The sequence below is a fragment of the Aulonocara stuartgranti genome (assembly GCF_965226115.1).
Source record: "Aulonocara stuartgranti genome assembly, chromosome: 11".
Classification (NCBI taxonomy): domain Eukaryota; kingdom Metazoa; phylum Chordata; class Actinopteri; order Cichliformes; family Cichlidae; genus Aulonocara; species Aulonocara stuartgranti.
Window position 1 is genome coordinate 12,269,410 of NC_138947.1, and position 11,086 is coordinate 12,280,495.

General features: G+C 39.6%; 1 protein-coding gene and 1 long non-coding RNA gene across 2 annotated transcripts; both read right to left on the reverse strand.

Moving 5' to 3' along the window:
• Positions 1-238: 238 nt before the first annotated feature.
• Positions 239-1,782, reverse strand: LOC309717355 (prostate-associated microseminoprotein-like). Its single transcript, XM_082551872.1, has 4 exons — positions 1,628-1,782; positions 1,425-1,532; positions 816-924; positions 239-687 (listed from the first exon to the last, which is right to left on the reverse strand). Exons 2-4 carry the CDS (start codon positions 1,528-1,530, stop codon positions 513-515), a joined length of 390 nt encoding a protein of 129 aa, XP_082407998.1. The 5' UTR covers positions 1,531-1,532; positions 1,628-1,782; the 3' UTR covers positions 239-512.
• Positions 1,783-3,975: 2,193 nt separating this feature from the next.
• On the reverse strand, positions 3,976-4,746 carry LOC309716513. Its single transcript, XR_014279454.1, has 2 exons — positions 4,614-4,746; positions 3,976-4,512 (listed from the first exon to the last, which is right to left on the reverse strand). It is a non-coding gene; the product is annotated as an uncharacterized lncRNA (long non-coding RNA).
• Positions 4,747-11,086: the final 6,340 nt, after the last annotated feature.

Below are 11,086 nucleotides of genomic sequence, written 5' to 3' on the forward strand. Positions count from 1 at the left end.
GAATCAATAAATAAATTAAATATAAAATGCTGGAATAAGTGTGGAAATAACCATTGCGATCCTTTATATTTTCAAAACACTGACCTCTCTTCAGTTGCCGACTTTTGCTCTAAATACCAGTTAGAAAGCTAGAGAAGCCATTGTGCAGTTTATAAACACTATGGTTACAGTTAAGTGTTTGAAAAATAACAAAGAAATATATTTATATAAAATAATGACACAGTAACAAATTTGAAAAAGCCATAAATCAGATATATTGTAGATTTTATTTGATCTTAAAAGGTGAACCAGACACATGTAACACATTTAAAGTGACAGTTCAATAACAAACGTCAAAATATTAAAATGACAAATATAATTATTAATATAATACGGCGAAACAGATATGGAGGTAATTGCTTTTTTGTGTAAAATTGACTAGTTTATGATAAACTAAAACCAATAATTTATTTAGTTATTCTTAATAAGTATCACATTTTATCTATTGTTATCTTTGGTTTTATTTGCTGAATTCAAAATAAGGGATCGTTGTCGGATTTCCACGGCTGCCCTGCAGCTGTCCTGAGACGGCCTTGTCCCCAGAGGCACGGCAGTTTGTGATTGACTTTCATCACTGCAACGCTGGTGCAAGAATCTGGCTTACGGATGACCTCGCACCAATCTGGATAGTCCACAGGCTGAGATCCACTGCAGGAAAGATTAGTGTTTAGTTATGTTTAGCCACATCAAAATACAGTCTGTGCTTGTTGGTGTGTGTGTGTGTGTGTGTGTGTGTGTGTGTGTGTGTGTGTGTGTGTGTGTGTAAGGAAACTCACTGGTCACAGCATCCCACTCCGAAAGGCTCCATGCAAACACACTGGTAGCAGTCACTGGTGATCCAGCTTTCTCCTATCCCGTACATCTGTCCCATGTGTTCACAGGTCCCTTAAAAATGACAAACATGAGAAAGAGAAGATGAAGATTAAATAAAACTCATTCCATGCCGTTACATTCAAAATTTACGAGAATAAGTATATATATTAAAAATGTTCATCACAGCATTAAATTATATTTAAAAAAATGGCTAAATACTTTTTTTTTGCAGTTTTAGAAGTTAACTACACAAGAACAAAAAAAATGCTATAAAACCACTTTAAATGCAGCTTTTTCCCTCCTGCACTTCACTGAATTACCTTCTCTCAGGTATAGATGCTCTGAATGTTTGTGTAAAGAAAACTGCAACCTCTTCATACTTTGTAGCTTATTACATTAGTATGCATCTGAAGCTTTTGAACCAATCCTGTTATAAAATGTGCATCTGATGAGCAACCACAGCACACAGACTAAGTGGATGGAGACATTCAGAAAACATTAGGTATGAGCACCAAAAAAAAAGAAAAAAGAAAAAAAGAAGTGTCTAATTACATATGTAGGATATATGATACCTTTAGTGTTGAAGAAGCATTCGCCACTGCTGTACACAGAAAAGCATGGAACAGTGGCACTCAGGAAAGACAGTAGAGCCAGGAGCATACTTGCTGTGTTTGCCATTTCTGAAAATAGAAGAAGTGCAAAGGTTAAAGAAACACCATGAACACATCAGTCTGACTCAGGTTCATCAACTCAGTACTCAGGTTGATGCTCTCACTCGGGTTGAAGTTTCCAGCACTGTGTATAAAAATGTTCTGATGCTGTATTGTCTCTCAGGTCTCCTCTGCGCGTCCTCCTTCTGTCATCCACCCTCTTCTTGCTTCTTCCTCCGTCTCCTCCTCAGTGCCCCTCCTGAACTGATGCACTCTCTCCTCCTGGTCTCTCTCTATTTATACCGCAGCAGCACGTTCCCCCCAACCCCCCCCCCCCTTTTTTTTTTTATCAGAACACACTCACTTTCTACTTTCTTTGTTGCCATGTGTCCACAAACCTCCCACTCATTAATTACCAGCAGATGTTTACGGCACATATACACCACACACACATTATATGCACACACAACAAGCACATTTGTTGCAGTGTTTGTCATTCCCCCTTGCACTGCTTTGCAGACAGTGCCCCAGAGTATACAGTGTGCACTCTTTCAGATAACATTTGTTTCATGGGGTGCCATTTGACTCTATCTGTAGATCGTGCTGATGACACCCTATATAGGACAACCAGGCTCTGGCCTATTGTCTAACATACGAGCAGCTACATGCGTGTGCATGAGCAAAAACATAAACCTTTGACCCCGCTGCTAAAGAAGTAATATGAAAGGACAGGTTTGTTTCTTTATAGTTAAGGACTGATATCATATTTTAGCCTTCAAACAGAGATCTTGGCTGATTGTCTTTTGCTTACAAATGACTAATTTTAAAAGTCACTGAAGCATGTCACTTGCTTTATTCAATTTCATGTCCTTTAATTAATGAATCATCATGGGAACAACATTAGTCCAAATAGGATTTCAAATGATTCAGTGAACTTTATCTAATTTTTCTTATAAAAGTCTCTTCATGTGTGGCGTGCGTCATTGTGGGGTTTATTTTAGGAACACAAGAGACGACGCAACATCTAACAATATCTGAAGGCCGCCTGATTAAATTTGAGCTCATTATGTTTTTTCTTCTTTGTTGTGGGTTGTGTTTGAAGAAGCCACCTTGAATCCTGTGATAGCATAAGCTCATATGCGCACACACACACAGACACACACACACACTCACACACACACACACGCACACACATGCGCGCGCGCACACACACACTGCGATTTTTTTTAACCCTCGTTCATCTGATCGGCCATTGGCTAGTCATATTTGATTTGAAGCATAGGAACAGTGTACGTGTGTGAGTGAGTGTTAGAGCTATATAAGAACCAATCTGTCTTGATGTCAGAAAAGTTTTGTTCAAAAAAACAAACAGTTAGAGTCAATGTAATCCATTGTAATACACTTACACGTACTTAAATAAAAGTAAACAGAGGTGTTAGCTCTGTTTGTCATAGAGAAAATCATTTTATTAAACCTGTCCCAGGAATGCACCCACAGCAAAGTACTGCTATGCTGAGTTAATGGGAATTCTCACACTGGAAAAACTGACATTTAGCTTACATGACTTTATTGAGGGATTGGTGACAGTTGATCACAGTGGACTGGAATTTTTGTGCACTGTCTCATCATAGACTTATCATCCAACAACTTTTCTGCTGGTCGTTATGGGCGAGGGCTCTCCTTTATTGTGTTTGTCAGTTTGTTAAGTCTACCTTTAAAAAAATTGAAGGGAGCAATAATCACAAAGTACGGTATGATTCGTTCATAGGGAGCACGTCCATTATCTAATTGAAAACCTGCAAAATATAAAAAGAAATTAAAAAAGAAAGAATGAAAATAGGAGATAACCATCTTTCCTACCGGCTCCACCAGTTTTGCATTTGACACATTCCTTCCAGCCTATTCATATAAGATATTGCATAATAAAATGTCCTTTGAGGAATGCAGTGGGTGGACTCTTTGTCGAAGTCAAATTGCATGATAATACTATGTACAACGACAATAAAGGCTATTCTATTCCATTTTATGGGAAAAGATACTTAATAGTCAGACATTAAATAAAATAAAATTTCGCATTTTGCATTCCTACCAGAAAAAAATGGGAAAAGAAAATCTCCAGGAGAGCAGATGGGGAACCAGAATATTACCTAAAGTCCTCATATTTTGTTTAATTTTTTTTTTCAATTGTTGAAATGTAAAAAATAAATAAATAAATGATTGGAAGAATAAAGAGGAGGACGTGAAAGACCTGACTTCTTCTCTGGTAAGACAAACACTGACAGCAACGCCTATTTGCTCATGAAGCAGGATGTTTCCATGCAGTCAGATCCTCGTTTAAAGAGAAAACAAACAAAAAAAAAAACCAAACAATGCACGTCTTTACTGTGTCAGCTGTTTGTAACAAGATTGTAATTGTGTACTTGTGTACATGCCTGCGTGTGTTTGAGAGAAAGAGTGGACAGACAGCTGAAGCCGATATTCACTCATTTTTTTTATTTGCGTCATTCAGAGTATAAAGAGATCATTCTCAAGCTTAATCATTTACGTATATATTTTAAAAATTTGCTATTTAAGAATTGCAATCATGTACTTGTAAAGATTTCCATTGGCGCCATATTTATTTTGCAGAACGTCTCACGTCACACAGGCCTTTTTTCAGGGATGAAGCAAGGTCAGAAGTCAGTGCCGGACTCTGTAGGAATATGTCTGATATTTAGTTGACATTATAAAGCACAAGAACAACCGAATATCAAACATATCACACAGCTTCTGGCAAACCAGGAAGAATCCTGCAGGCTGGAAAAACCTGTTGCACAAAAGAAACATGAGGCAGTGAGGTAAAAAAAAAATTAGGAAGTGACAAACATCGCATAATCAGTCAGATTGTTGAGCTGAATTTAACTAATACTGACTTGAACAACCTTCTCCAGAAAGAAAAAGACAGACCAGAGGCCCAGAGGGCGAGGGAGCCAGAGATCGTGTTGGCATTTGAGATCAGCGTCTCTGTTAGCTTCAGGAAATACAGTTGGTGCAAAGGCAAGAGAAGAGGAATGATCTACATAAAGAAACACTCTTGATAGCAATGAAACAAACAAAAATAAAGATACTCACTCATTCTCTCTATGCGCAGGTGGAGTCCCAGCATCCCATCAGCAGGTCCTTCGCAAAACTGGCATGCTGATTAATAAAAAGTAGAAAAATAATAAAAATGTTGTCGAATGTGTGTGAGTCTGTGAGCCTGTCCCCAGTGGGACAGCATTTATATATATGCAGTCCCTTGATTTTTTTTTGGGGGGGGGGGGGGACCACCAACATCCACTCTTTCAGTAACACACACTCTGTGTCCCATGTAATTAAAGGTATATTGATCAGCTGCTGTGGCCTGCAGTCTTTCCTCCCCACATTAGCTGGATCAATAGATGTAATGTTCATCCCACTGTGAGTACACACACACACACACACACACACACACACACACACACACACACACACACACACACACACTGACATGAGTGCAGAGTCAAATAACACTCAGTTATTGCCTGTAGGGAGGACAAGAGTGAATGTGACGGTCATTTCAGTAAAGTCACAGGTCGTATCTAAGATTATCTTTAAAAATATAAATATATTTAAAACAAATAAAACTTCTAAATTATGTTTGTTTGCATTGAACATGGTTACAGGAGGAAAATAAAATCCTTTTAAATATGTTTTCCGTCATTATTACAATAATCGAGAGCATCTAAATGTGAAAGCAGTACAAGGTAATTTTTTGTCTGAGAAATACCCAATTTTATTGTATTAAGCAGAACTTTAAACAATATTACCTTAATTTCAAACTCCACATCAATTCAAAGGCAAAAAGTTGACTTTTACTTCAAAATGTGAACACTGTTTAGTGTCCATGGATCGACATTCATTAAATAGCTCTGTTATGTTTTCAATTGCTTGATATTTTTATTTTAACGTGAGAATGACTGTAAAGTTTAACCGGTTCTGCTAGACTTGTGACATTGAGGCAGACTGAGGATTGACTCTAAAATCTCAGTGACCTCCAGCTGTCAGTGTGACCTCTGAATGTCAGGGTGGTTTGTTATAACTTCCACTTTGTGTTCGACGACTCTAACATATTTTTGCGCTAAACATAAAACAGCGTCATCGCCTACAGAGAATCTGGCTATTTTTTTTAACACAGGTGCATTCTTAATTGTACATTTCTGCTCATACACATCAAATCACACACTACAGTTTACGTTTATGACATCAGTCAGATTAAATGTCCCTTGCTGCCGCCTCTGTATCCTCTCCTGGTATGACGCCGACCTTGTCAGCCTATTGGGGCGGAATGATAGCCCCTCGATTGCCTAATTGTGAGCCTGGGGGAGTGTTTTAATCTCCAGCAGATGGCTGGCAGTGTGAAGCAGAGTGAGAGATGACAGGGTGATACAGAGGAAAGTGATTTTAAAAATGAATTGCATGAGATTTAACAAAACAACTAACATCCTTTGCATTACTAAAGACAAAAGAGTTTGCTTGAAAGCCTTTTTATAGTGCCCTCATCTCAAAGACCTAAGAGGAAAATTACATCCCTTTAGTTTAGTCCAAGTTTTTCTGTTTTCTAATAACATGTTTAAGGATTAAGAGTTAATTTAAGTTAATCTGAAAGAGGTTTCAGTTTAGCTGAAGTATTAGTTTTGCTGTGTTGCTGATAAGATTGCAGAACTAAGACATTGCTTGCAGCTTGTCTTAGTCCGACAGAAAAAGGATCACAAGAGTGTGAAAACGTGCTGATTCTGTGCTTTTATAAAAAGGGGCAGATAACATCACTAACAGTAAATCACTTTAAACACAAATTACAACCAATGAAGTGATTTTGTAAACCTGATCATGCAGTAACCGATTGTTACATGCAGTCATGATTAAATTTAATGGGACTGATCTCATATATAATCACTTCTGTGCAACTGCTTAACAAATCTAAAGGAATAGCAGACCTTCTGTAGGATTGAGCTGCTACGTCCCTGATTTGACACCAAGTGAGGACTTCTGTCACATGTCATTTTACACCTGTCTCTTCACCTCTTGTCTTCTCTCTGCTCTGGTTAAGTTTCTAGTTAAAGGATAAAATGCTTTAAAAAAAAACAACCCTTTAATAATAAAGTAAATTCATGAATGCTGAACCCGACAGACAGACACCCTTAAATGTTCTCATCTCTGAGTAAGACTTTCAGTCAATCAACTCTTCATTTCAAACGTATATGTGTTCATGCAGTCATTTCTACCCCCTGTAGCTCATGTTATATATCGTTTAACATATATGCTATGAATAACCCTATGTAATATTCATGTTATATTAATATATACACCTAAAATTAACAATTAGATAGAGCAACTGTGGACTGATGGAGGACACACAAATAATGACACTGTACGATCGACCAGAACACAAGCTGTACAGCCGAAGCTTCACAAGAATAACAGACTGAAGTTTATATAGAGTGATGCATCAAAGCTCTGGGTTCTGCGATTGGTCAGTTAATTATGCTCGCTCTTTCTCTCTCTCTCTCATGCACACACATACTGACGCAGAGGCAGGGTCACTAAAAAGGAGCGAGGCAGACAAGGTTAACAGTGGTTATTCAATATCTCTGTGTTTTCAGCGCTGGACGTGGAGGAGTTATCTAACAGAGGAAAATAAATTAATAAAAGTGATCCAAACTAAAGGCCAGAACACAGCGTCCAAGACACAAATCAGATGTACATACGGTTAATAGGTTCACAGTGAAAGCAAAAGTGGAAGATGCTTTCCATTTTTATTTTAGTTGTGCAGCATTTAGTTTTTTTTCCGCCAGCTTATATTTACATGCAGTCAAATATGAAACCGACACACAAACGCCTTCACGAAGGAGCAGAATGGAGGACAGCAGCATTATTCAATACATAAAAACACTGTCTGACTGGTTCATTGTTCTTTCTCATTCTGTTTGTGTTTGCATGCATAAACTATTACCTGTGCAACCAGGATATAGGTTAGTGGGCAGGAACAGTATTTCACAACCATGCGCCTTACAAGTCCCACGCCTTAACTATTGTGTGCAATGTGTTCTCGGCCAACTAATATAAATTACTTTATGGCAGGGAGAGTGAGAGGAAGGTCACCATCTGTTTGCACTCTTTAGCAAAGCTGTGAGAAATGTTACATATATTGATTTTTCATTAATGCTTTCAGACACTTGTTTTTTTGTTGTTGTCTAAAAAACAAACAAACAAACAAAAAACTTTAGCTCTGCTTTACACTTTTAGGTACAGAGAAACTCAGGGACTAGTTTACTAAGTGCACCTGCTGCAAGTCAAGTCAAAGTTTATCTCTATACTGTATTTTACAAAAGTGCTACACAGGTTATGCTAAATATCCAATAAAAAAATAATTAAATCACCAATAAATACACTATATGCATTATAAAGCACCATACATAAGACTGATTTTGCATGGTTTGTAGGCCTCAGTGCTTTGGCAGCAGTGTAGGACTGTAAAAGCTCAGTTAAGTAGCGTGGTGCCAGGCCATTCAAACTCTTAAAAGCAAGTAAGTTCATTTTTAAACTGGATCCTGGAATGTAAAGATGCCAGTACAGGTGTGACATGATCACGTCCTATTTTTCCTACCAGAAGGCAAGCATTTTATACAGCCCACAGCCAACAAGTGCACGGATCAAACCCAACAATGAGAGAATTACAACAGTCTAATCAAGCAGTATTAAAGGTTTGAATTACTCTCTCAAAGTCACGTGAAGGGTGGTAAGCCTCCAGCTTACTGAGGAATTTACTTTGCATAGAAGCACTGCCAAAAATCACACAAAGGTTCTTTGCAGCTGGGTGGCAATCAGAAACTAAAAGATCATTTCTGAACAAAAAGTATTTCTTCTTGATGCTCATAATGACATTTAACACCATATCAGAATGGTGTTAATCCAACTATTAGATGTTTCAAATATTTCATGGACTCATGGATATAAATTGTACGATTTCATTGTTTTGAAAAATGTTATTACGTTGGCTTTCTCTGTGTTATTGTAGGGTCTTTACCTTACTATAATGTGCTGGTTGAGGCAACTGTTGTTGTGATTTGGTGCTATAAATAGCTAACCTATAATGTGCACCTTTGCTGTAAAAAATGTATCTGATTGAAATGTATTGGTGGTATTTTAAAGGATACTGATAGGGATCAGGATAAAATTGTGATTGGTGGTGGCCCACAGTGTTTTTTAATCTACTAAGGAAGAATTTTGTCGGCTTAAAACAACAGCAGTGTCCTCCCACAGCAATAAGGTTCCTGGTTTGATCCCCAGAGAACCCCAGAAACTGAGAGCATCTTGCAGGACTGTTTTGCTCAAACAGATTGGGATGTGTTTCAAACTGCAGCCACTAAGGAGAACTGTTCTGTCAACATACAGGACTATGCTGAATATGTGACTGGGTACATCAGCACCTGTGTTGACAATATTGTGCCCACCACACAAATCAGAAAGTTCCTCAACCAGAAGCCCTGGATCAAAGTGGAGGATGCTGCATTCAGATCAGGCAATGAGATGGAGCACAAAGCTTCGTAGTACGGACTGAGGAAAGCCATTACAGCAGCTAAGAGGCAGTAGAGAAAGCAGCTGGATGGCTTCCATTCTTCTGCTGGCCCCGGGCGGATGTGGCAAGACCTGCAGCATATCACAGAGTATAGGGCCACCACCAACACCATCAACTCTGCACGCAGGCTGATGGATGATCTCAACCTGTTTTACACCCGCTTTGAGACCTCCCAGACCTCCCAGATCTCCCAGACCCTCCAGACCTCCCAGAAACCCCAGATTACCCGACTGTCTCCCCCGCCAGCGGTCTCAATAGACCAAGTGCACAAAATCCTGAGGAAGATCAACCCCCGCAAAGCATCAGGACCAGACAACATCCCTGGAAGGGCCCTTAGAGCATGTGAATGAGCTGGCTGATGTTCTCACCTCCATCTTTGACCTTTCCCTCAGTCAGAGCATCGTTCCCACATGCTTCAAGACCACAACTATCATCCCTCACCCCAAGAAAAGCCCCGCCACCTGCCTAAATGACTAAATGACCAGTTGCACTTACTCGAATCATTGCAAAGTGTTTTGAGAGAGTGGTGATATTAAGAGAAATATCAGGGTAGTCTTTGCTGACTATAGCTCCGCCTTCAACACGGTCATCCCTTACGAACTCATCAGCAACTGTCTGCACTCAGCCTGCACCCCACCCTCTGCGACTGGCTACAGAACTTTTTGACTGGCAGGCCTCAGTCTGTCAGGATCAGCAACAGGACTTCAGTCAGCATTATTACAAACACTGGAGTTCCACAGGGTTGCGTCCTCAGCCCCATCCTCTGCACCCTGTACAGTCACGACTGTGTCGCCTCCAACAAAGAGAACATCATACTTAAGTTCGCGGATGACACTGCAGTGATCGGTCGCATTACTGGAGGGGATGAAGCGGCTTATAGGAGAGAGGTGGCCTGTCTGGTGTCATGGTGTGAGGACAACAACCTCACCCTCAACACTAACAAAACAAAGGAGATGATAGTGGACGTGAGGAAGAAGAAGAGGCCTCACCAGCCGCTGTTTATCCAGGAGAGTGAAGTGGAGAGGGTGAGCAGCTTTAGGTACCTGGGTGTCCACATCACTGAGGACCTCACCTGGTCACTGAACACTACACAGCTGGTCAAGAAGGCTCAGCAGCGGCTGTATTTCCTGAGGAAGCTGAGGAAATTTGGGATGTCAGTCAAGATCCTCAGCAGCTTCTACAGCTGCACTGTGGAGAGCAACTGACCCGCTGTGGAGAAGATCACCAGAAACCACACGTCTGCCCTCGAGATGAAGGTTTAGAAGTCCGAAATCCAGAACATCTCGAGTCAACAACTCCTTCTTCTCCACTGCTATCAGACTCCTGAACATCCATGAACATATCCTTATTTATCTTGTTCCATCAACCCTACCTAACTTGGCATTTGTGTATGGACAGCAAAGGAAGAATTTCATTGCACAGAGAAATGCCATTTCTTCTGTACACATGACAATAAACACTTTGAATCTTGACTCTTGAATCTTGAATCTGGTTAATGGTTCTCCTGTGTAGGTACTCTGTATTCCTCCTACAGTCCAGAGATGTTAGGTTACTTGTTTTTTCTGAATTAGTTGTGGATGTAAAGCAGATACAGGGGTTGAACTTTGTTGAATGAGGTGCTGTATAAGAGTATGTGACTTGTGGTGTATAGCACTTTGAGCGGTCAGTAAGCCTGGAAATAAAGCAAGCACAGCAAGTATCGATACCAGCGCTGGTAGTGGTATCATATTAATACTAGCGCGATAGGATCAATACCTTGTTTCTATCCTCTAGTTCAGTATGTAGCCGACTGGATTGTGTCAAATTAATACTTTTTAAAAAATGTAAATATTCCGCAAACACCCAATATAAAAATATCTGAACCTTTTTGTGTTGTCACATCTGTTTTATTTATAGCCTATAGCACATTTAAACAAGAGAAGTTGACTCAAAGTGCTTTAGAGATTGG

What these genes read in the sequence shown, in the direction of transcription:
- LOC309717355 (XM_082551872.1), bottom strand. Translation starts at nt 1,530, where the DNA reads ATGGCAAACACAGCAAGTATGCTCCTGGCTCTACTGTCTTTCCTGAGT. An exon ending in ATGCTTCTTCAACACTAAAG is followed by an intron (nt 925 to 1,424) that starts GTATCATATATC and finishes GTCATTTTTAAG; the next exon opens with GGACCTGTGAACACATGGGA. An exon ending in GGAGTGGGATGCTGTGACCA is followed by an intron (nt 688 to 815) that starts GTGAGTTTCCTT and finishes TCTTTCCTGCAG; the next exon opens with TGGATCTCAGCCTGTGGACT.